The sequence below is a fragment of the Halichoeres trimaculatus genome, unplaced genomic scaffold (genome assembly GCF_033239565.1).
Source record: "Halichoeres trimaculatus isolate MK-OKI-2021-1 unplaced genomic scaffold, fHalTri1.1 fHalTri1_scaffold_11, whole genome shotgun sequence".
Taxonomy (NCBI): domain Eukaryota; kingdom Metazoa; phylum Chordata; class Actinopteri; order Labriformes; family Labridae; genus Halichoeres; species Halichoeres trimaculatus.
Genome location: NW_027437189.1, coordinates 14,492,245 through 14,517,725, shown reverse-complemented (window position 1 = coordinate 14,517,725; position 25,481 = coordinate 14,492,245). Strand labels below are relative to the sequence as shown.

Here is a 25,481-nt window from a genome sequence, read left to right as displayed (position 1 = left end):
TATTGCAATAAAAAAGTTACTATGGATTGGAACGATTTTACCCCCCCCCCCCCCCCCCAAAAAAAAAAAAAAAAAAAAAAAAAAAAAAAAAAAAAAAAAAAAAACAGAGAGAAAACATTGGTGTTTACACCAGTACAACAAAAAAAACATATCATATCATTAAGTTTAGAAATGGAATATTCAAAACATATTTTATTTTGACATTTTATTTCATAGAAAATAACTTACTTCAACCGTATACTTTCATAACTTCTAGGAGAATAAATTATCATGCTTTTATGGCATCACCTTTTCACAATTTAATGGGATTTAATTATTCATTAGTTAAAATTGTAGAAATGTCATAATAATGCTCTGACACCAACAGAAACGCAAACTTTACATTTAAAAAAACATCTAACATGGCGTTTTAACAAGATTGCAGCATATTTTTGATTTGGACACCATACCATCCTTGTCGTTGTGCCCGTTTTGCATGTGTTAATGTAGGGCGCCCTCTGGTGTTCATTGTCATAATACAGATAGAGGTGATGGGGTAAGGTCACTGATTTAATTTTGATACCCTAAAATGAATGAATATGGTTTGCAGGGTTAAAAGTCAAATTACAAACGCTAAGTTGAGTTACTCACGATAGTTTTTGGAAAATTGAACATCTTCGAAATGAAACTTCTTTTTTGAGCTACATTCACAAACACAAGTTTCAAACTGCAACACTTCAGATTTGAGTGTTGACAAGGATTTAAAGATATATTTTCCAGAAACAAGGGATTTTTCCCAGTAATTGTTGAAAAATATTTCACTTTTTTTCCATTTGTAAAAACACTTCAGGTTATTACACGTTTGTGAAAACAAACAAAAACAAACAATACACAAAAACAAGCTTTAATATCATCTCCAGTGTTGTTGGAATAAACACCAAATCTGGTGTTTAGATGTATAATTCTCTTACTTAAACTAATAGGCTACAGAGTATGCTAATTTGATAGAAATGCATGTCTGATCTGGTCCATACATTCCAAAATCGATAAAAAAAATCTCTGAGATGATTTATCCACTTTTTGTTTTTTATTTGTTTACATTTGAAGAAGGTATTTATATTTTTTTGACAGTCTCAAAGCACGTGTAAGCAAAAAATATCTTATTTTTCTTGCTGGTTTATATCTTTGGCTTGACGCAGGCTATTTAAAGTGACAGTGTCAAAGAGGTGTGTCCTTCATTTACCGTAAAAACTCGAAGGGGGTAGTGCAAAGAATAGACCGCGGAAATAAAGTTCCACGACTTTCGCTTGACAGCCGTTGTGATTTCCGTTACTGAAAAAAAGACATGAGCATAACGGGAAGCACGGACGTTCATTTTGGCTCAACGACAACAAATATGTGAGCAAAGTCAGAATACTCAAGCTGTCTATGACAGGTAAGTGAATTGGCGCTAATCGGTGAAGGTTTGTTTGAGAGTAGGGTTGCAACGAGCAGACCACAATAGGGCAGGGTTGTTAAAAACTAAATCTAAAACACGACCTAAAGCCTGTCACGAGTGCACGGTGGATGTGTACACTGAATTAAAACACACGGACGGTTGTTGACTTGATAGGGTTATCCATTCATTTAATAGGAACAGGAAGCCTCTCTATTTGAAATTCTTGTTTTGAAATACACTCGGTTACTTTCTTCTTCCATGTAGTTATTTTTGTGGGTCTACCCTCAAATAGCTACTTACTGTTATTTTTGTGTGTATATGCTAAAAATTCCAGCAACCATTAATTTAAAAACCAAGCACCCCTGGAATACTCCTTGACAATTCAGACTACAGCTCCAACTGTTGTAAAGCATTACAAGAAATTTATGGGGAAATGACTGTTAGCCTCTAAGTGTTTTGTTCCCACTGCTACTTTGTTTTTATTGCTATTGTCCTGTTAGACCCAAAATGAGTGACCATGAGCACGAAGAAGCCAGGGCTGAGTTTCCAGTGTCCACCTGTCCATCCCTGAAAAGTGACCACTCCAAAGATGCTCCTCTTGCTTTCAATACTGAACCTAGACTACTAGATACAAGGTAAGTAAGAGAAGACAAAGTAAGAGTTTTACTAGTTCTCTGTCCCTTTTGAACATTTTAAGAAACATCAGATGTGCTGTATTCTTCATATTGAGCAATGACTCATCACTTCATAACAGAAAAATAGATTTTTAATTGATTTTAGTAGGCCATAAGTTGAAAAAAAACAACACTTTTTAGTGGGCCAGAAACCACTAGACAAGACCTGCTGTGTCATAAGTCCAGATATCCAGGACACATCAGAATATCTTGCATTGCTCTGTTGTTACACACCCATACAGGTTGCCAAGTTTCAGGCTAAAAAAGTTATTGGATTAATTGTCTCTCTTATGTGACTGAGTCAGCAGGTTTGTGAAGTTTTCCTTTGAACAGGAGATGGAAAAAACATTTTGAACCCCACCTTTAAATGATTATTGTTTGAGGAATGCAAGCTCGTTTGTTTGGCTGGTTTGTCAGACATCTTGAAGTCAGTGTAGTAATAACCAATCCCATATAACAGTATACAGATAGCTCACTGATGACGGCTTCATTTAGCCTATGTAAAACCTGAGTGATCAGCCTCTTGCAAGGCAGAGATAACATCCTTTTTGGTAAAACACGCTGTAATCGAAGGGAAAAATCAAATTCAAGAGTCACATCACAGATTTCTCTCTTTTAGCTTAACCCCCACTCACCAATCATCCTGTAAACTCTGCTTCACCTTGTCTTTCTCTGTGTCCACAGTTTTCTGTTTTTTCTGTGTCAAAACTTTTTTGAAGTTGGGACTTAAGATTATATCTTGAAAAAAGACCCTTTGGCTTGTGGTAATTTTACTTGGCACCTGGACTGATAAAATGAACAAAAACATTTTTTAGGGGGTGGTTTACAATGATATGGTCTTGTAATTACAGGGAAAGGAAAAGGACCAGTGATTCTATCAGGGATGAAACGCTGTCCTGCACTTTATGTAATGAGGTCCTGCAACATCCACAACCTTCCATCTGTGGACACTGCATCTGTAAGCAGTGCATTACTTTATACTGGGGAAAACACAATTCAACAGGAGACCCTCCCTGTCCACAGTGTGAAAAGAGATGCAGGAAAAATCCCAGATTGCAAACACCTGATCAAGATAGCACTGCTGAGGGTAATTATGTTTTTATTTTTTTGCCAAATATTTTGTGTCTATGACTCACACTCACATCCTTGGCTTCTTTTAAGTTCATTGAAAAGTTTGGGGCATTAAAAAAAAGGACTTCATCAGTCAGCATGTTGCACCTGTGTAAATATGAGTATGTTTGAATTATTGTTATTTTAAGAAGTCCATGGGAGGTGCAGCTGTCAGGACTACAGATGGACCATCATATAGGGCCGGTTCTTGGCATTTTGAATTAACCCTTTATCAGCTGATGCCTGCACTCACAAGGCTGATGTCACCATCATCTTTTTCACTTCAGATGTATTGTATTTCATTAACTTTTCGTATTTCATCACATGCATAAAAAGCAGCAACAACAACAGCGTGATTCTGGTCAATATATGAACAATCAGCTAACTTGCTTTGTAAGTACCGACATCAGCGCCGGCTGTAGTAAAAAAAAAAAAAAAAAGCTATTAGTTGACTCCCAGTTCGTGTTGATATCCACTAAATAAAAAGTGATAGAAATAAACTGCAGAGACAGGTTCAAATTATTTTTTTGTTTATTTTTCAGGTGCTGGCAGTCTGCAGGAGGTTTTAGACACACATAAGATTAGTCTTAGCAGAAGATGTGAATTTGCAATAGAAGGCACTGCTGAAGCAGGAACTCCCACTCATCTGAACAGAATCTACACTGAGCTTTACATCACTGAAGGACAATGTGAAGGAGTCAATGTCCAACATGAAGTATGGCAACTTGAGAAAATATCTAAAAATGAAACCCTGTGTGAAACTCCAGTCAAATGCCACGACATCTTCAAAGTCTTACCTGGCCAAAAGGGATCAATCAGAGTAGTTCTGACGAGTGGAATTGCCGGCATCGGGAAAACCTTCACAGTGCAGAAATTCACCCTTGACTGGGCAGAAGGTCTGGAGAATCAAGACATCAGCCTTGTGGTTTTGCTTTCTTTCAGGGAGCTGAACTTGATCAGAGAGAAGCAGTACAGTCTCCTGAAGCTGCTTCATGATTTCCATCCAACACTTAACATGGTCACAGCACAAAGACTTGCTCTTTGCAAAGTTTTGTTTATCTTTGATGGCTTGGATGAAAGCAGGCTTCTGTTGGATTTTCAGAACAATGAGAAAGTTTCTGAAGTCAACCAGGAGTCATCGGTTAATGTGCTGTTCATGAACCTCATCCAGGGGAATCTGCTTCCTTCAGCTCTGTTGTGGATAACTTCCAGACCTGCTGCAGCGAATCAGATACCTCCTTTGTACATTGATAGGATGACAGAGGTACGAGGATTTACCGACTCTCAGAAAGAAGAGTACTTCAAGAAGAGATTCAGTGATGAATCAGTGTCCGGCAGGATGATCTCACACATCAAAGCATCGAGGAGCCTTTATATCATGTGTCACATCCCAGTTTTCTGTTGGATCACTGCCACTGTCCTGCAGCATATGTTAACTACAGACCCAAAAGAGCTGCCCAAGTCTCTCACTGAGATGTACTCACATTTTCTGTTGATTCAGACAAAGCGGGGAACACAAAAGTATGTCAAAGGGCACAAAGTCATCCAACAGGAGCAGATTGAGACTAATAAGGAAGTTCTTTTAAAGATGGGGAGACTCGCTTTTGAAAACCTGGAAAAGGGGAACATCATGTTCTATCAGGAAGACTTAGAACAGTGTGGCCTAGATGTCAGAGAAGCCTTAGTTTTCTCGGGATTGTGTACAGAGATCTTCAAAAGGGAGTGTGTACTCTTTCAGAAAATGATTTATTGCTTTGTTCATTTAAGTATTCAGGAGTTTCTCGCTGCTGTCTATATGATCAACAGTTATCTGAACAAGGACACGGAAGTGATGGTGACTTTCTTGGGAGAAGATTGGGACCAAAAGGGCACTGAGCCAGGTCTGGATACCTTTCTCAGTAGGGTTGTAGACAAGTCTTTAAGCAGTAACAATGGCCATCTGGACCTCTTTGTTCGCTTCCTTCATGGCCTGCTGTTAGAATCCAACCACCGTCTCTTAAAAGATCTTGTAGACTTGACAAAGAGCAGTCCAGAGAGCATTCAGCAAGCAATAAACAACCTGAAGAAGATGAACGCTTACGATATCTCTCCTGACAGAAGCATCAACATCTTCCACTGTTTGATGGAGATGAATGATCACTCTGTGCATCAAGAGATTCAAGAGTATCTGCAGTCAGAGAACAGATCTGAGAAAAAGCTCACAAAGACACATTGCTCTGCTCTTGCCTATATGCTGCAAATGTCCGATGAGGTTCTTGATGTTTTGGACCTGAAGAAATATAACTCATCAGGTGATGGAAGGCGAAGGTTGCTCCCAGCTGTTAGAAACTGCAGACATGCCAGGTAAGTCAGGATGCTAATATCAGTAGTTAAAGAAGATCTCAGTGATGATTCACTCTGAAGTTTGCTTTTATTATAATGCTTCCCTGTCCAAGCTAGATTTAGTTATTTGCAACTCACCAGTTAATGCTGATTGTACACCATCAACATTTCAGACTGGCTTGCTGCGGACTCTCAGAGTGGCATTGTGAAGTTCTATCCTCAGCTCTTACGTCCAACCCATCTCATCTGCGAGAGCTGGATCTGAGTGAAAACGACTATCTGCTGGATTCAGGAGTGAAGCTTCTGTCTGTCGGACTAAAGAGTCCTAACTGTAGACTGGAGATTTTAAGGTGAGAACTTTAAACAGCTCTCTGGTGTCTCCTTTTTCTCCTCCTCCCTGTTTTCCTTGTGCTCGTCACCAGCTGTGTCCTAAATGAAGGGCTGCAGTCTTTAAGAGAGCCAGCCTTCACAGAGCAGTCAGAACCAAGAACATCTACTATACGAAGGATTTTCTAGTTCTGTCGCCAGTTGTTCTCGTCCAAACACTGGCTTATTGGCCAACTTGCTAGCATAGCATAACTTGAACATCATAACCAAGGTAGCAGCAGGGTTCAGTGTGTCTGTCTTTTGTAACATTTATGCTGCTCGCTATTGAGTTGTAACCAAATATTATTATGACAGACATTATGACAGTCTGAATTTGTATCGGTAAACCGTGGCTCATGTCTCTCAAAACTGAATTTGTATTTGTAAGTCTGGTGTCACATCTGTGCCTTTATTTTATCACTTGTATATTACCATCCGTACATCTCAGCATTTTTAACATTTGCAGAGAGGAGTTTAACTTATGAATCATAACATTTACATGTGAATCCTTGTGAAACTTTTCTGCCATACTCCTTGTGACAAAGCAATTTGTGTTTGTCCCTGATGCCCAACTATTTCCAGCAGATGGCAATGTTGAGCTAAATTTTATATCCTCAACCTGTTTCTCTAAAGAATATGCAAACGTATTTCCATTTAAAAATACAAAGTTGACACACAATATTTTGTTGTGTTTTTGATACAGTGACAAGAAAGCTTATACCTAGCTACAAAGTATGATTCCAGAAATTAAAGAGAAATAAAAACGTTGAACCACAAATAGTGATAAAAAGGATCTGGTTCGAATTAGTCTTTAAAATATGTCCTTTGTTGAAATTTTCAGCTTGAAGAGCTGCTGTTTGTCGGAAAGTTGTTGTGATTCTCTGGCGTCAGCACTCAAGTCCCACTCTTCTAGTTTGAGAGAGCTAGACTTAAGCAACAACAACTATCTCAAGGATTCAGGGGTTGAGCTTCTGTCTGCTGGATTCAAAAGTCCACACTGTCGACTGCAAACTCTGAAGTAAGACCATAACTGTAGTTTTGACTTTTGTTTTGCTAAATCAGAGTAATATATTATGGAAGTAATCTTTTTTTTATATAATAGATAATAAATAGCATAACCATCACCAGAAATTAAGTCACAGTCTATCTTCCACCTACTTCCTGTCTAGATTGAGTTGCTGCGGGCTGTCAGAAATCAGCTGTGCACATCTGGCCTCAGTGATGAAATCCAATACTTCACAGATGAAAGAGTTGGATCTGAGTAAGAATAAAATTAAGGATCAAGGAGTCATTCTACTGTCTAAAACATTGGAGACTCCTCATTGTAAGCTGACTTTTCTGAGGTGAGTGTAAAGAATATAACTCTTATCAGAAAATATTTGTTCCTTGAACAGACAAAGATGATGTAATGAATAAGAGAAAAGCACATGTTCTATTTTTCAGGCTGCATTGGTATTTGGTGGATCAGTGTTGAACTTCAATTGCACTGTCAGTAAATTTATTTTTTTAAAGTGGAAGTTTCCAACCTATTGCTTAGTTTAGCAGCCTTTTGGGGCCATTCTTTTGGAGTATGAGATAACAGAGTCTATTTGTAAAATCTCCTGAGGTATCTGCAATATGGGGCCGTATTGATAAAAGTGACCGTATGAAGGTTGTGTGCTTCACAGTAAACCTACATGTGACTGGTCAGCTCTGGTTGTCTGTAAACGTGTCTTATGAGAACACAAGATCTATGTGAGATCCTCACAAGATCCTTGTTAGATCTTTACAAGACTTGCCTAAATGAGAAGTCAATGCATAAGGATCTCCCAATTGGACCATGACATATTGTGCGGATGGGCCTCAAACACCAAGGTCTGCCCATTGTTCTGTGCCTACAGGTCTCTAAAGGGCTGAAAAGTCAGAGTGAAAGGTGCATGTGTGGTGGGTAACCTTAAACAGACAGCTGCCAAAACAAAATAAGGGTTTTCTAAAACTCTGTTGAGCAAAAAACATCAATTTTTTTAAGCTTCTACAAAAGTGCCAGAGGTTCAGTACAGACACTTAAAGCACAACACTAGGATATGGCTGATTTATTGAAATGTATAACATCATTTCACAGTTAATGTCACTCCCTCATTTACAGGATTGATAGATGTGGGCTTACAGAAGACTGCTGTGTGCCTTTGTCATCGGCTCTCATGTCGCACCCCTCCAGTTTGAGAGAGTTGGAGCTGAGTAACAACGATCTGCAGGATTCAGGGGTGAAACTGCTGTGTGCTGGTTTGGAGAGTCCTCACTGTAGGCTGGAGGCTCTGAGGTCAGTCACATTTTAAAATTGACTTTGTTATGAATTATTCACTATTATACCATGGTATAGTCTTTTGTAACATTTGTAACATTACTTTGCGGAGTAACACCACTCTGCTGCGCGTCGTGGTGTTCCCACTCCACGTCGTGCCTTAGAACGGTCTAATGCACGCTTCCTCGTTGTTTAATCCTTACATATTTGTCTGGACGCATCAGTATAAAGGTTCTGTTGCATTCTTCCTGACTGCCAGAGGCAGTTATTTACAAATCTAGAATTCATTCGCAGTCACATCCATAACTCTTCTTTTGTTTTGTCACTAATACTTAAAGCATTTTATGCTATATAAAACAGCGTAACAACTTGGTCACTTCATAAAAAATAATGTTTCATTGATATTAAGTTCTTGAACCCTTTATTGTAAAAATAAATAAACAAATTATACTTGAAAATGTCATCATCTCTATTATATCCCCCAAAAAATATCAGTCAAATAAATACATGGAAGAAAAAATACAATACTCCCCTTAACAGCTTGAAGTTCAAACCCTTGAAAACAAACACCAAAATGAAAAACTGGAATAGTCATTGATCAGGATCGTTTGGAGCTGCCCAAGAGCAGAGCACAACAGAATGCATTGAAACTTCCCGATTGCTTATTCCCGGATCAGTTTTTGATTTTTAAAGCAGTGATTCCTGAGCATACCCCAACACAGAAAGTGATCTATTTGGACTCTTTCAAGTTTTTTGTGTCCTGTTTGAAATTTCATTAATTCTTCATCCTTCAACAACTATTTTTTCTGTTGTTCATTGGTTGATTCTAAAAGTATTTAATCAAGATGTAACCTGTGATGTAACCTGGGATTACTTTACTCCCTAACAACTGTTTTACCATTTTATTCAGGGTTAGAGGCTGCTGGTTGTCAGACATTTGCTGTCCGTCTCTGGCCTCAGCTTTGATGTCCAATTCCTCCAGTCTTAAGGTGCTTGACATGAGTGACAATGATCTACAAGATTCAGGAATAAACCTGCTGTCTTCTGGACTAGGGAGTCCACATTGTGGGCTAGAAACCCTGAGGTGAGGAGTATGTGGGTTAAATTTTCAGGTGCCATTATACTACTGAGGTCTTCACTATAATCTAAGCATGAGGTACTGCAACTGAGCTGAAAACCTTTTTTTAAGTAAGTCTACCTCTGCAATGATTTGTTTCCTCAAAGCTGATCAATTTTCTGCAGATTGATGGGTTGTCGAATCACGGATAAAGGCTGTGCTGCTCTAGCAGCAGCTCTAAAGTCCAACCCATCCTATCTGTGGGAGCTGGACCTGAGGAGAAACAACCTGAAAGAATCAGGTGTTAAGATGATGTCTGAGCTCCTGAAGAGTCCACATTATCAACTGGAGACTCTGAGGTCAGTAGCATGTTTGAGGCAGTTAAAAATAATGTATTTATAGGCAGAAGTTTAAAGTTACACTGAAGTGTATACATGGCTGCTTTGGGTTATTAACACTTGAAAAAACAATAAAAACTCAACACTCAATAAAAAGCTAATGTTATTATGTGTTTCTTTTAACCATCCATACAGAATGGAGGAAATGGAGTGAACCTGGGGTGTATCTCATCACAGGGAATGATGTCTTGTCAATGCTAGGGCTGCCAAGATTACCACGGCACTGACACACTACAGTTGTACTCAGATCCAGTCAGCGATTGCATGATTTATGTTTTTATTTACATTTTTATCTTAAAATCTGGGAAAATGTATCCTGTAATATAATACTACTGAGTTGTTTTAAGGATATGAACAATATTTTTCTTACAGGCATTTCAAAGTAACTTACCGTGTATCGTGGAAAGCATTGTGGTGGATTTTTACTTTTTGCATGGATTAAATAAATGAAAGGCATGCTTATAAGTTAATTGTAGAGGTGCAATTTTTAAGACTTTGGTTCAGTTTAAAAGAGCTGCTTGGGCGCTTTTTAAATGATATTATGTTCAGAAAGTTTAAAAGAACAGTTTTTCCTCTCAACATGAGTGCCTACACACTGGATGTATCACTTCTGCTTTGTTGGTTTGTCTGTTTAACATCAAGGTGAAAAGATATTTACCTTGACATATACACTGAAATCCTTTAGATCACTTCAGCTTTGTATCTGCTTCATGCTATGCTATAATTCAAATTCAAATGCCGAAATAACAGCCCCCCTCCTTCATCCAGGCTTGGGAACAGCAAAAGTAACCCAAAAAGAAACACGCTCATGTATGGTTCATTTGCACGCAGTTGTCTGCAGCTGAGGACTGCTGCGATTGATGAGGGCTTGTCTGCCTGTTAGTGTTTAAGTTAGGGGAGGGGCCCACAGCAGCATCCACTGCTCGTTGAGAAGAGCAAGATAGATATGTTCCTTCGGTCGGATTCTCCAAACTCCAGAAAGACTATCTAGATATTTTGCTAGTTGCTGAAAAGTTGCTAAATTGGCAACTCTGAAGCTGAAAGTTTGTGTGTGCAAGAGGGGATGGCACACTGTATGGACTGTAAAGGCAGAGTTTTGTTACCAGAGCTCCACCCAAATTCTCTACTGTGCAGACTACAAGATGGCAGCGCTTCAGATAGGGGTTGTTTGTAAGGGAGGGAAGGCAAGTTTATTTATAGCATATTTCAGCAGCATGGCAATTCAAGGTGCTCTACAGAGATATAAATAAACATTGAAAGGTCAGCAAATATATTAAAAGAAAAAAATTAAAAACAAAAAATGGCAGAAAAGGAGGTTGAAACTGATTTTAAGATATTAGTATAATAGTCACAGTGCATAGTTGAACAATAGAAAAGATGCTAACATTTTCTGTTAAAATATTCCTATAAAAACAGCTGTACAAAGGTAAGTCTTTAACCAGTATTAAAATTTTTTACAATTTTGTTGTATCTTGAAAAGATGGATAAAGTTCTACTCTATTCTGCTCTAAAAGATCTGAGCGTTTCAGCAGATCTGATATTTTCTGGGAGGTTGTTCCAGGTATTTAGAGCACTGTATCAAAACTGTACAGTGGTAAAGGTGGAGCCATGTTGTCCATTCTATATACAGTCTATGCTTGGTAACATATGATAAGTAGCCAGTTTTCTGAAGTGTAACTTGCTGAGTAGAAATTAATGAACTATAGAGAACTTATGTATGTATGTTTTTAATAATGTTTTTTTTTTAGATTGTTTTGACCCACAAACAACATTTTTAGCCCCAAATATCTCTTGTCCTACATTCTTAACAGTTTTTCTGCTCCACTTTTTCTCCTTTTCCTCATCATTTCATAACTTTAATCTAGTTTTCCCTCTTCTTTTCTCTGTATTCTTTTAAACCCTAGATTTCCATGAAGCACATTTTCATATCATGATAAACACATTCATTTGAACACATCAGCTGTTAGTGTTTTTGAGTTTCTGCAGAATGCACAGAGCTTTGACTTTACACAAGTAGCCTGTAAACAATCCAAATGTATTTGAGTGAGATGTTACTGAGTATTTTTTGGGTTTGTTTTTGCACTTGACAGAAAAATGTGAATGTACACATTTTTTTAGGAATTGATTCATTTTATAATGAAAGCATTGCATGATGAAAGCTGTGGGTTGCATGAAAATGACCCTTTGGCCTGACTTTGAACATGCCTGATCTAGTGTCAGGTTACATTTACAGCAGGCTAAGCCTAAAATGTTCTTCTCCACAGCAATGTGAAAAACTCTGATGCATGTTGAGAGGCAGCTCTGTCATATTTTCATAGCCCTGACCAAACATTTTCTTTTCAATACATCCTCTTTTTGTTCTCATTCAGCATGCTACTTTATCAAGTCCACATCTCAAGATAAACATCAGTTTCAACGGAGCGCTTAAAACAATGGCAAAAATGTCCATCTTTGGATGAGGAGTACAAATGTTCCTCTCGGAAATATTTGACTCGCAGAAACCAAAACCAGAAGCAAATAAGAAGTGCTCTAAAAATAGTAAGACATAACTTACATGACAGCAAACAAAGATATGCAACATTTGATTTGCAGCAAATAGGTCAGGGGGAGCAGACACCAAAAAACCAATACAATCAGTTCTCAAACTTTGACTGTATTCTACGCTTTTCAAGCCCTCTTTGGCGTCAAATAATATCAAACCCCCAAATCTGATTTAGATTATATCCTCCTGTATGGAGCAACATGTTTTACAGCCCTCAACACAAACTTCTTACTGTTGTAACCTAAATTTGAACAACGGTTTATAACTAGTTAAATATATGCCAAGTCTTTGTATGAGGAGTGAGATGAATAAAACAGTGGTCTATAAAACCATCTATCTGTCTGCATAATCTCATAGAGGACTGATAAGCATAGTCTTCCATTTTTGGCAGGTACAAGCATGCAGATAATATCAGAACAATCCAGTACCAAGCAAAATACTGATGACCCAAGTCTCCAAATATGTAGGACAGTTTGTGAGCACAGCAAATGAAAATACTTGGTTAAAAACAAAATCAAACATGAAGTTATTGGTTTACGTGTATTTTCAAACTGAAATGAATTGTTCTGTCTATCAGCATTAAAGTAAAGTAACTGTAGGACTGAATACACCATCAGTCTTCCTTATTACAGAATATTCTATGGTAATACATTAAAACTTTGATGAGGAAATATATCAATCTAAAGAAGTCATTAATATTATAGATTATTTTTACATTCATTTGGTTTTCAAAAGATCAGTTGTTGGGTTGTCCACAGATACTGAAAAATAGAAGTTAGAAATAATGAGTTTCAAAGCTTATAATCTTAGTTCATATTGTGGATTTCAAACAGGTAAATGTTAAAAATTGAGGCTGTTTTAAGACCACTTATAAAGTCCTTACAGGAACTTTAACCCTCTATGACACCTTGTTGTCTATAGGAAGCATACCCATTTTTGGCCTTTTTCACTCACACAACACATCCCAGTTGTCATGAAATACTTTTTTAAAAGGAAAAAAAATGTAAGAAACCAAAAGCAGTGTTTAAATTTGCCCTATGACCCTTTGGAGGTCATGCAGAATCCCATTTTTAAAAAACTGATGTTAGTTTTAGTAAAGTTCAGACTATTGCACTGTAGGCTCTGGAATACTAGAGTGAACTTTGTGAGCCTGTTATGCAGAGCGCATGGTTATATCCTCCATACATTTTTTCTTCATTTACAGAATGAGCCTAACATCAATCTTTGGCTCTGCAATGGAAAAAGATAAAACTAGCACTTTCAGTTGATGCTAGGGAGGATGAAGTCATATTAAATAGTGAAGAAGGCAAGGAGTTGCATGCGACCTCGCAAAAAGAAAGTGAGAGCGACTGTGAGCCTGAGGATGATGATGATGACGACTCTGAAAGTAAAAATGCAGTGGCAGGTATTGCCAGAATAAGGACAGGTACCACTATTATGAGATAAATTGTAAAATACATTGATAATTTATTCATTTTTCATTTATTTTTCTATTTCCTTAAACATTTTCACTGCTTGCTTAGAATGGCTGATTATTTTTCAGTTGTTTTTCTCCTTGAGAAGCAGCTAAAAGGTCAGAGGAACTGCAGAGTACAACTTGCAGGAGCTTTCCTCCAGTCCCACTAGGGAAAGACTGTTTCTTAAAATGGTACAGAAGTTAAGCCTTTGGTTAATTTTTTCATGTTGACTTATAAATATCTTTAGACTCCTCGACACATTCATTCCATTTGGGTGTTCTTCAATGGTATAATAATGCCTGCAACACAATGTTCAGGCCATGTTCAGTCATGAAAGAGTTTTTTTTTTAAGTTTTTAAACTTTTTTATGTCATGCATTACAAACTATCAAGGCTATGAAGTATCATCTACGTTTTTAAATGTGTGGAAATGAATAAATACGTTTTTTTTTCATTACTGGCCATTATGGTACAGTGTTGCCTCAAGGCAACAACCCCCAAAAATATATCTATGATTTTTTTTATTTTTTTTTTTTAAATTTAGCTTATGTTTGTTTTATATATTGTAGGACAAAAAACCACCACAGCGTTTTTTCTCACTGCCATCACTATGGGTACCAAAGAGGGTGAAAGGTTGAAAACAATGAGTTTTTGTTCTGCCCGGGTTGTGTTTTTGGACCATAGATACAGTCTGGTCTGTGGCTCTGATAGGCTGAGGGAGCAGTGGCCCCGCCCCTCTATTTACAAGGGTGGGGCTATATTTTAGCTACTGACTGTTATTGTCTGCATGCTAGTGCCAGCTTGCAGAGGCAGCAGTATTCAGCAGTGTCTGCATCTACAGCTGTAAAAATGTCTTTTAAGACATTGGGTGCTACATTAACCCGCACACTATGGACGAAAGGAAATAAGAGCCCCTCTCTCGTTGGATCCCCTAGAACGAACAGATTGTCCTCTTCATGCAGGGAGTCTGGACGGGGGAAGCAGGGCCATGGAAAAAGTTGCAGCTCGAACTCGGACAGACAGCCAAGTGGCGACGTGCCGTCTTCCAGCGAGCCTCTGCACAGATGCACAACAGGGGAGAAGAAAAGATCCAAGGAGCCCGTGGGTGCTCCGGGTGTGTCTGGTGTGAGGAGACGTTCTTACACCTCCAACGCAGCTCCTGTAAACCAGAGATCCTACCTGTGGACTCGTTACAATGACATGAGACGGATGGTCCACGGTAAGCAGTGGACCCTTGTGCTGTTATTCACCCCCTCCCTTCGCAACATAAATTAGCTACTGCTCAGATCCACTGCTGCTAGCACCAGAATTATTCAGCCGTTAGTGTGGACATTTTCTGTTGCTCATCCTGTTTCTTACCCGACAGATGGCACAATAATGCTGCTGTGTCCCCCATGCGTCATATCATGACGTTCAGAGTGTGCTTTCTATGTGACTTGATAAGAAGTAAACATGTTGCTCCTCTAGTGTCCCCCTGATTCTGCCCTATCTCTAGCTAACGGCCCCACTGACGTTAGCTTTGAGGATATCCGTGCATCACCTGTCGTTTTCAGCCTTTACTTGAAGCTTGACGTGACATAAAGTTGAGGTGTTTTTCTTAAATGTAGGGAATTAAATATCACATTGTCATTGTGGAAAAAAATGTAAAACTAAACCTCTATTTCAATGTGTTTTCTTTGCCATTTATTATTGCACTATTTTTAATAACGACTATTTTAAACGACTTTCTACAGTGCAGGAGAGGCAGAAAAAGAAGTTGAAATACTTAAATATTTTAAGCTCCAGTGAGGAACATGTTGTTCCTACTTGTTTTCATTTCTTGCAATTGCACCTTATGGATGCTCAATTTTGGTATCCTTTTGTTTAGAGGCCCTGTGGGACCTATCTTGGAAAGCTAATGTTTTCAGACTCTTTTTCCTAGTAGCAATATTACCCACTGCTGTAAGCACATGACCTTGCATAGGTATGCATTTGTTTTGGAAGTTAATGAATGGGGATAAGACCGTCTTTTTTTTTCTATGTTCAAGATAACCTTTTTCAGGGTTAAAAGTGACAGGGTGGTGTTTGTGGTTGTGCAGAGCTGCATTTTTGAAACGTGACAGAGAAAACTTAGTAAACTCAATCTGTTCTGTAGTTTAGTGTACCAGGCTATATTTAGTGCTTCTATAGGGATGTATCTGTAACTTGTTATGTGAGCAGATCCTGGTTATGTCCTGCCAGTGCCCATCTACCATTATCACAACTTCAACCTTACCAAGCAGACGTCATTGCACTGATAAACTCTCAAGTTTGAACAGAATGCTGCAGTGTAACTCTGGGCTGGAATGAACATTATCACAAACATGTTAACCTGTGCTCTATCACTCTGTTTAGCTTTCTTCTGCTCTTCCGACCCTTTTTCTTTCTGACAGTACAGCTCCAGTGTCAACTTTTACTCCAAAATAGATAAAAAGGATCATTTTCCTGTTGAAACAAGGACGCATCACTCATAACACTGCTTAACTTTGCAGTCCTGGCCAAGTGTTTTCATAGGGACTTTGCAGTAAAAGGATCAGTAGGGTTGTCAAGAGATACTCAGAAAAAACATTTAGAAATTGCTGATTTAACCCTGATAAATTAATTTTGAATTGTGAATTCTGAAAAGGCAAAAATATACAAGTGAAACTGTTTTGAAATCACATAACGTTCTCACAGGGCCCTTTAATTTGTGTGCTGCACGTGCAAGTTTTTTTCACTTTTGTCCTTCTCTATTTTTGCAGTTGGGTGTGTGACTCATTCGGGATCTTTGTCTTGGAAAATGTACAAAAAGCCTCTTTGGCAGTGTGCTATATGGCCTCCTACTCCCATCCTGTTGTTTTAGTCATTTAAAAAAATCTGTTGTGGAAATCACAAGGCTTAATCCTGGTGGTCCTGGTTATTTTTGTAGGTCATGCAAGGTCAGCACTTTTAATTTCAGTCTTTAAGTACCAGATAGGAACTGTTGGTCAAATGAAAATGATGGTCTTTGTAATAACACACACAGACAGTGATAGTAGTATCAGTTTAAGTCAGCCATAATGGGGAGTTTGTGTCTGAAACATTTCATGATTTTATGAGGTTAAAAATGAAACAAAATATTAAAACTTTTATACATTGCACTGCAACTGCAATCAGTTTTATTACATGATATAATCCAACAGCTAGATATTTTAAGCTCACAGCATGATGTAATGGTAAATGCCTTGCTTTAGAATTTATACAGTGTTTGTACATTATTTTTGAAAGTACATAAATATTTGTATTACAATTCTTTCTCAATCAAAATAAACTCAAATGAATCCACTGGAATGTACCCTTTGTGCAGCACAATGGTACATGCAGCACTAGTGACAGACAAGGCTATGACTGCTGTCTAAAAAAGAATTGCAGATACTTAAGCTATATGCACTAAATGTTGGATGTTTTACTCAGAACAGCACCATGATGTACTAATTTATGTGTGTCTAATATAAGACCTGAATCTGTGTCCTTATATATTCACCTGTAAAGTCAGAGATTCAATATTGTCCCCTGAAACACGGTCGAGAACAAAAAAACACAGAGTGTTGTCCTTAAGTGATGGGAAATTACCTTAAGCCTAATAAAAGCAGCATCTGCTCTCAAGTTCTGATACATGACATAGAGTATATTTAGCGAGTGGGGAGGGGTTCTCCTTTACTTATAGAAAAGAAATGCAAAACATGAACGCCTTGCAGGATAAGTTTCATCAAAACTTCTCATGCATATCAGACTAACTGCTGACTTCAAGGTTTTGATATCCTGTAATGTAAAACTGTGTGAGTCAAGGTATTTCTTGCAGTATGTTGACTGTAGTGGATGTACTCTCGGGGTTGGCACACACACGTACGACTACTGGCCAGCTGCAGTTCTCACTGGCCTGTCCCAGGACACAAAGACATGGCCTACTTTCTCTTTTAGACACACATTGACCTGCTCCTGTGCTCATACTCCAGCCAAGGTATTAGACCCAGTCCCAGTGGCAGATTGTGGACTTGTTGTGGATTGTGTGCTTGTTTAATCCTTGCCCATGTGTAAACCGCATGACTGTCTGTATTGAATCAAAATATAGGCCAGTCAAACTGAAGAGTTAAATTGTAAAAACAAACAGCACTCAAAGAACTCCCATTGCACACCCTTTGATACAGTAAAGGCTGAACACGATGTTCTTTTGCGGACTGACATGTTTTTCTTAGACTCTGTTGAAATTGTGTAGCACGTGTTGTGCAACCTCAGATGCGCTCTGCAGCCTCGCTAGATTATAAACAGCGCTGGATTTTCTTCTCTGCTTTTTGTAGAAGTAAAACCTCACATAGAGGAAAATAAAAGGATTGCACAGTCTGCTCTAATGAAAACGTGACACGTATTGTGATTGTCTTTGGGTTTCTGTCAGAGCTAATCTGCATTTCACTTGTTTGTTTTGAGTACATTTCACTTCTGCTTTCAGACATAATCCCACCAGGGGCCTGCAACCTACTCAACTCTGCCACCATTTACGCCAACAATGAAGTCAGCCTGGCAGAGGTGGACATCTACGGCTTTGACTATGACTACACATTAGCTCTGTACTCCAGTGCCCTCAATGCAGCAATCTTTAACAAGGCGAAGGGCTTCCTTGTTGATCACTTTAAGGTCAGCTGAGTTCATGACATGCATTTCCCCTTTAAGCTTTTCCTTACATCGCTTTAGTAAAACCTGACAAACCTGTTTCATTGCTCTTGCCTTTATGAGTATGTTTGCACATGAGTCGTGTTACAGTAGTTGTTTTAAGCTTATTGAGATTACAACTGTTGTTATAGTTGAGTTAGTTGACCTGATTTGCTCCCTGCTTTACAGTATCCTGATGCCATCGGCAAGTATGACTACATTCCCAACTTTGCTGCCCGAGGTCTTCACTATGACATTGAAAAAGTAAGTTCCTCTATTACACAATAACCCACTTTAGTTTCTCACTTGCCTTTACATTTAACCTATAATTTAAAACCTCGTCTCCCTGCATAACAGGGTCTTTTGATGAAGATAGATGCCTTCCACTACATTCAGCCAGGAACAGTGTATCGGTAAGAGGTTGATGTCCTGCTTTGTGTTGCTTTTTTAGTCCGAATCACTGCTGTTAAAAGCAAAATAACCAATTTTACTATCCTATAATGTAGTGTGTGTTTCATAAGTTTCATAAGTTTTGCCATATCAATTTATATTTGTTGCTTCAAGGGGGCTGAGTCCATTGCCAGATGAAGAGGTCTGCAAGCTCTACGGGGGAACCTACCACGTCCCTCTGCAGCAAGACAGTGGCTTCTATGGAAAGGTTAGGATGCTGTTTTATTAAATTAAAACTGTATGTATGAGATTAACAATTTGGTAGTCTATATCGGGCATTATAGCATAGCACAAACACTCAGTTTAAAATCCCTGACATCAGTCTAGTCCCCACTGTGTGACTCTGGATGTATTTCTGAATTTCTCCTCTGTGCTCAACAAATCTGTCCTGATCCCATCCGGCCTCACAGATGTAGAGCGGGATTAACTCTGTTACTGTCCTGTAATATTCCAAATGTCTGGTATTGCCTGGTGTCACTGTTACATAAATCTCCATAGTGAGTTTTGTAATCTTATTTGCCCTGTTGTCGTCATATTCAGACCCAGAAAAGCCGTCTGCAAGAACTCTGTGTCCATCAAAACATTGTGTTTCCAGCTTTGTTGCTTCGGAGGCTGACATTCCGTCACGAAGTTGAAATCCCTATTGTGTCTGACAGACGTGGAGGTTAATCCGACTTGTATACTGATTGGGAGCAAATTGGACTTGAATCAGGTCCACATAGTTCTTGGCTCATTAGGTTCTTTTAAGTGTTTTCCCAGAGCAGGACGTACGGCTCTCTGTTTTCCTACTCCCTCTTAACAGTTTGTCCAGAAAAGGTTTTCTGCAGCTCTAACCTCATTTAGGTTCATGGCAGCCTCTTGGTGGGTGGGCGGGTTGTGGTGCTGGGGCCCACTGTGCAGTCATGTTTCCTCCTGGTATTCAACGCAGTGATTTCTTTTTTAGGTCAAAAAGAAGTTTGATTAAAGGAAGGGACACTCGTCGTCAAAATAAACCATTTGGATCAAAACATGTGATTTCTATTTCCTGGAGATAATGACTTAAATTAACTTATCTCTGCAGCTGACTGCTGTTTCCTCATTCATCAGCAGATCAACATTCAGTTGATTAGCCGTTTGAATGTCTTTCAAATCAGCTCCTCTCAATTTCCAAGTGACATCAGTACATTGATTCTTTTTTCATAAACCCCAAACTTCTATTTAAAAATGTCAATAAGCAGCAAACCGTTGAGTTTAAGAAACTATAAACAAATACTTGACATCTATGTGACATCTAAAAACAGGATGCCAGTTCATCTCTGTGGTTAAATCTTGCACTTCATGTACAGAGGCTGTAGTTCTAGACGTTTGTGGTTGCACGTTTGTTTGTGACATGTCATTTCCTTCTCTCTCTTCCCTCTACTTCTTCTGTTTCCCATTTTTGTGCGGCTATCTCTCAAGAAAAGTGACAATGGCCCTTAAAATCTGTAATATCAACACAATCAGTATGCAACATGTGGTATTTTTCTGTCTACCAATGCATTTTGTGCCTCATCCCAGGAAAACCAGCTTTGGTGTCTTAAAATAAACACCAAAGGGAAACTGCCAGGAACAGGCAAAACTGAACACAATATCTTTAACATGGCTGAAATAATATCATATTGATCTGTTGAGTGTGGCTACAGATAGCAGAACTAGCACCATCAGCCTTTGGTTTGTTGTAAGTCTTAAATGTTTCCCTAATCCCTGACAAGCAAAGGTAAATGTGTATCAATCCTGTATTTTCCTTTCCAAAGGGACCAAAGGTGAAGCAGTTCATGGACATCTTTTCCATCCCTGAGATGACCCTGTTGGCGATAGCGAATGATTTTTTCATCACCAATGGCATCGACTATGATCCAGTTCACCTCTTTAGAGACGTCTCAGTGAGTGTCCTCCCCGATTCTCAGATTCTCTCTGTTGTTCTGTCTCTGTTGCCTCACCGTGTAGCTCACACTAAGATAACCAACAGACTGTTTGACGTGCTGTGATTCTTCTGCCAGGACTCAGGAATCTGCTGAGCTCTGGGAAATTTTGAGATGGACTCTGAAATGTGGAACAAAAAACAGAAAAGTGATCTTCCTCTTGGTCATGTTGTGCTAAGGTTAACTGATTCAGAGCTCTGCAGCTTTCCTGCCAAGTCACCACATATCCACTTTATACAAACAACATGCAGATTTAAAGCACTCTTCTTTAAACCATGGTGTATCTCTTTTTTTTTTTTTTTTTTTTTTTTTTTTGCTTCTTTTGCTGTTTACTTGTTTGTTTATTCTTATCTCTTTTCCTTTTACTTTATATTTTCTTTGGTTATTCTACCTTATTTTTTTATTATTATTTTTTTTTACATTTTTTCCTTTTTTACTCTTTTCTTGTCTTTGTCTTTTTCTGTTTATTTCCATTTTCTTTAGAAATATTCTTTGCTTAATTCTTTTCTTTCCTTTCTGCTTTCTTTGTTTTTTTTTTTGCTGAACTCCAATGGTTCATTTTTTTCTTTCCTCTTTTTTTTGCCTCTTTTCTCCATTCGTTGTTTTGTTTATTTCTTTGTTTACTTTTCCAGTTTCATTTTTTTGATTTCTATTTTCCTCTTCATTGTTGTTTATTTTTATTTTCCTTCATTTTAAGTATGTTTTTCTTTTTTCATAGTTCATTTTTTGTTTCTTTTTAAGTAATCAATGCTTGTTTGTTCCATTTCTTATCTGTTTCCCTCTTTCTTTCTTTCTTTCTTTCTTTCTTTCTTTCTTTCTTTCTTTCTTTCTTTCTTTCTTTCTTTCTTTCTTTCTTTCTTTCTTTCTTTCTTTCTTTCTTTCTTTCTTTCTTCCCAGCTGTTGAAACTCATTCTGGATCAGAAAAAGCTCCACTGAATAGTTGAAACTGATCCCTCTTGGCTCTTTGGCTTATTTGTGTAAATCTTTTTTTCCCACAGGAAGCTGTTGGCATGGTTCACCTCAAAGGCTTCATGTATAAGTGGATCATGGAAGACCTTGGTGAGAAACCTTTTCCCTATCTCACTGTCAAATCAGCACATTTCTGCACAAAAACATCATCACGGGGCACTGAGCTGTTTTCTCCGTCTTCACAGATAAGTTCATTCTGCGGGGAGAGGAAACTGATGCTGTGTTGCATCGATTGGTCAGCAGTGGAAAGAAACTCTTTCTCATCACTAACAGTCCCTTCAGCTTTGTGTGAGCACAAACTCTGTATACTGCACGTCTTCATGACTCATTAAGTGTCTGTGCTGCTCTGTTGCAATCCAAGCATTTCCTTTCTTCTCCCTGTGCACAGGGACAAAGGCATGACGTACATGGTGGGAAAAAACTGGAGAGACTTCTTTGATGTTGTCATTGTGCAGGCAGACAAACCTCATTTCTTCACTGATTGTATCAGGTGAGGACACGTGTTGGAGAAAGTGCTGAAAAAAATCGTTGACCATCATTCATGACTTAGTGAAGCTTGTTTTGGTTTTGAAGACTCAGAAACTCTTGAGTGATTCTTCAAAATGTTTACACTTACAGACCTTTCAGACGCCTGGATAGTAACGGAAGCCTGCGGTGGGAAAAGATCACCAGTTTTGACAAGGGACAGATCTACAAACAGGTCTGTTCAAATGCTTCTCTATGACCTCTGAAAGTTTATTTGTCCTCACATTTGAGCCACCCAGAATCCTTTCAGATGATTTTTTATTGTTCTCACTTGTAGACATCTGTTTGAACATGCGGACAAAATGTTTTGACTTGCTGTATTCTGTGTTTTTTTAAATGAACCAAACAGACCAGCTGTGATTTTGTGTTATTTTTTTTGTTCCAGGGAAACTTGTTTGACTTTCTCAGGCTGACAGGCTGGCGAGGCTCAAAGGTTCTTTACTTTGGAGACCATCTTTACAGCGACTTGGCAGTAAGTGTTGAAACAAAACAACACCAGCACCAATGGTTCCTCTGTACAGCATCCAGTTTTACTCATTAGAATTATAGTTAATTAAAATGATTTATGAATATGTGGCATGTAATTCACCCAGTTTGCTTTTCCCCAATGTCCTCGTGGAATTTTACTCAAAATGTTATTTCAAGGATTGCTGATTCACTCAATTAAACCATGGTACATATCGGCCTAACTGTACCATTACAGCTCACGTGTACTCTGCACAAGGCAAACAAATGCACGTACTCTGAGAGGCACAAAGCCAGCTTGTGTTGCGCAATTCTAAAAATGTCAGACATGGTGCAACAGGGAGGTCATATCGAACACAAGATGGCAGTAAAGAGTCTGATATTGGTAAAGTAATGCAGAATAACTTTTGAGGTGTCATACCTGTAATTATAATTGAAAGTGCTCTAAATGAAGTGCAGCAGCATTTGGTGTGCAATAAAGACAGCTTTGATTAAATAAAAATATGGCATATGTTTTTAAATATGTGATTCATAATCAATAGCATTGTTTTTAAATCCAACTTGAACTTTACAATCCTCAGATTGAACAAATCCTTCCACAACAAATCACAATAAAACTGCTCCCAATGCATAGTTGGTCTTCCTGATTGCACATGTTTAAAGATAATCACATATTTCCCCTGGGCTCGCTCATAAGTTTGTTCCAAGATCAGAGAACACTCAACTCTGGATAAGTTTCTCCCATTGTTTATAATGCTTCTCTCCTAAATTAACATGTGCATGCAAAGTCTTGTTTGATGCTGGAAAGATGCTTCAGTTCATTCCTGTGCCGTCCAAAGTTGAACCACAGCTGTTCCCTTTGTTGTGTTAGGACCTGACGTTGCGACATGGTTGGAGAACAGCAGCTATTGTGCCTGAGCTGGAACATGAAACCAAAGTGGTGTGCACAGATCAGTATGCGCTGAATCTCACATGGCTACAGGCTCTCACCGGGCTGATGGAGCGCTTGCAGGTGAGAACTAAGTATCCGGTAATATCATCAATGCATGCCAAGAAAACAGAAGGGGAAGATTAAAAGTGAATTAAAAGAGCGTTCTCAGTCTTGCTTGAATTAGAGAATACCTCCTGCGTCAACTTTGACCTGAAATTTGTCTTTGAATATGTCTGCTAACTTCTTTCTCATTGCAGACTCACAAGGATGGAGAGTCAAAGGAAATTTTCCAAGAATGGCAGCAAGAGAGAGAAGAACTCAAGTAAGAGCTTTGGCCTCCATATCCCAGGGTGCATTTCACAAGAGTAGCCTAAACCTTATCCCGCTGAATTTCTGTGGCCTGGAATCTTTGGTTTGCCTAATTCCAATATCCAAGGTGGCCAAGATTGCTAAAAATATAACCCCTTCAACAGCCTGCCTAGCACTTAGACGATGTTTGTGTATGTGCTTCCATTGCTCAAGGCATTATTTTTCACGTGTGCATAATGCAAGCAAATCAACAAATCCAGGCTGAAATAGCCTGTGGTTCATCCAGGCCAGCATTTACACTGAATGAATGCACTACTGCTGGAAGAATGACAGACTTTGCAGCTTCAGTAGCAACAACTTCAGGCATCGTTCACACTACTAACCTGACACAGTAACACAGAGAGATATTTAAAACCTGCTCGGTGCTCATTAATCCTTTACGTTCTCACCATCAAAAAACTTATGCACAGAATAGTCTGTCTAAAAATAAATCAAGCCACATAACAGTAAATAAGTTGTTAAAATTATTAGGGCTTAAGATTTTGGATGTCTTTACTTGGCAAACTGTCCAAAAATTTTACATTCCAGCATAATCTTATAAAGTTACACCCTGATCTTTTGTGTCGCAGGGCGATGATAAAGAACCTGTTCAACCCTCAGTTCGGCAGCATTTTCAGAACATCTCACAACCCCACCTACTTCTCCAGACGCCTGTCTCGTTTCTCAGACATCTACATGGCTTCTCTCAGCTGTCTTTTGAACTATGACCTTGCATACACCTTCTACCCACGGCGCACCCCGCTGCAGCATGAGGCTCCCCTGTGGATGGACCAGCTCTGCACTGGCTGCATGAAGACACCTTTCCTGGAAGAGATGTCGCTCATACGATAAGAGCAGGACTCTTCATTGTGACTGTGATTTTACCATTAAGACTTTTTGAACACTCATGACTCATGGCCTGATGTTGTAAAGCTGAGTTTCTTATTAGACAAGTAGGTGCCACACACGCACAAGGCAAAGCATTCCTGTTACATACAGTGACCCATTTCCCCTCTAAATCCACCAGAGGGAGCTGTAGCTTAAGCTGCTGTTAAAAGAGCAAACCATTGGTAAACCTACTGTGGTGCAAGACTGATGTACACTTAACTGAGCAATATTAAGCTGTAAACGCACAATTACAACAAATAAACTACCTGACATGTCTTTGTGTTGGTGTCTCACTTTAAACACAAAATATAAATAATAATAACAAAAAAAAATTAAGTCAACACTCACAAAAGAAAAAATGAAAAAAAATACAGGAATACATAATTATAAAAGGAGAACTGCAGTTCGTCATGTTTGTGTTTAGGTAACTGTATTTGTATAGAATTTGTTGGCTCTTTTAACTGCTTTATCCTCTAAGTATTGCATCTATTTGTATTAAATGTAGCAAATGGTAAGGTTTCCATTGATGGGGTTAGTCATCAGAGTTAGTGTTTTAACAGGAATTAACTGTAAGTAACTGTGATTGAATGTCTTGTATATTTTGTAGTAAATTTTCTCTCTGTCACAATTTTCCTTTTTATGATTGGTTGTCTGGTTGC

General features: G+C 38.5%; 2 protein-coding genes across 2 annotated transcripts; both read left to right on the top strand.

Annotated features, from left to right (window-relative positions):
* The first annotated feature begins 1,255 nt into the window (after positions 1 to 1,255).
* LOC141799256 (NACHT, LRR and PYD domains-containing protein 3-like) lies at positions 1,256 to 9,956 on the top strand. Its single transcript, XM_074681453.1, has 11 exons — positions 1,256 to 1,414; positions 1,918 to 2,052; positions 2,943 to 3,178; positions 3,744 to 5,544; positions 5,697 to 5,873; positions 6,731 to 6,907; positions 7,059 to 7,232; positions 8,015 to 8,188; positions 9,081 to 9,254; positions 9,413 to 9,586; positions 9,761 to 9,956. The coding sequence occupies exons 2-11, from the start codon at positions 1,925 to 1,927 to the stop codon at positions 9,777 to 9,779; spliced, it is 3,234 nt and encodes a 1,077-aa protein (XP_074537554.1). The 5' UTR covers positions 1,256 to 1,414; positions 1,918 to 1,924; the 3' UTR covers positions 9,780 to 9,956.
* Positions 9,957 to 14,388: 4,432 nt separating this feature from the next.
* Positions 14,389 to 25,137, top strand: nt5dc2 (5'-nucleotidase domain containing 2). The gene is made up of 14 exons (XM_074682382.1): positions 14,389 to 14,842; positions 18,107 to 18,291; positions 18,496 to 18,570; positions 18,664 to 18,719; positions 18,871 to 18,964; positions 20,529 to 20,657; positions 21,695 to 21,755; positions 21,851 to 21,953; positions 22,054 to 22,155; positions 22,284 to 22,365; positions 22,576 to 22,662; positions 23,527 to 23,667; positions 23,844 to 23,908; positions 24,525 to 25,137. The coding sequence occupies exons 1-14, from the start codon at positions 14,473 to 14,475 to the stop codon at positions 24,784 to 24,786; spliced, it is 1,812 nt and encodes a 603-aa protein (XP_074538483.1). The 5' UTR covers positions 14,389 to 14,472; the 3' UTR covers positions 24,787 to 25,137.
* The last annotated feature ends 344 nt before the right edge of the window (positions 25,138 to 25,481 follow it).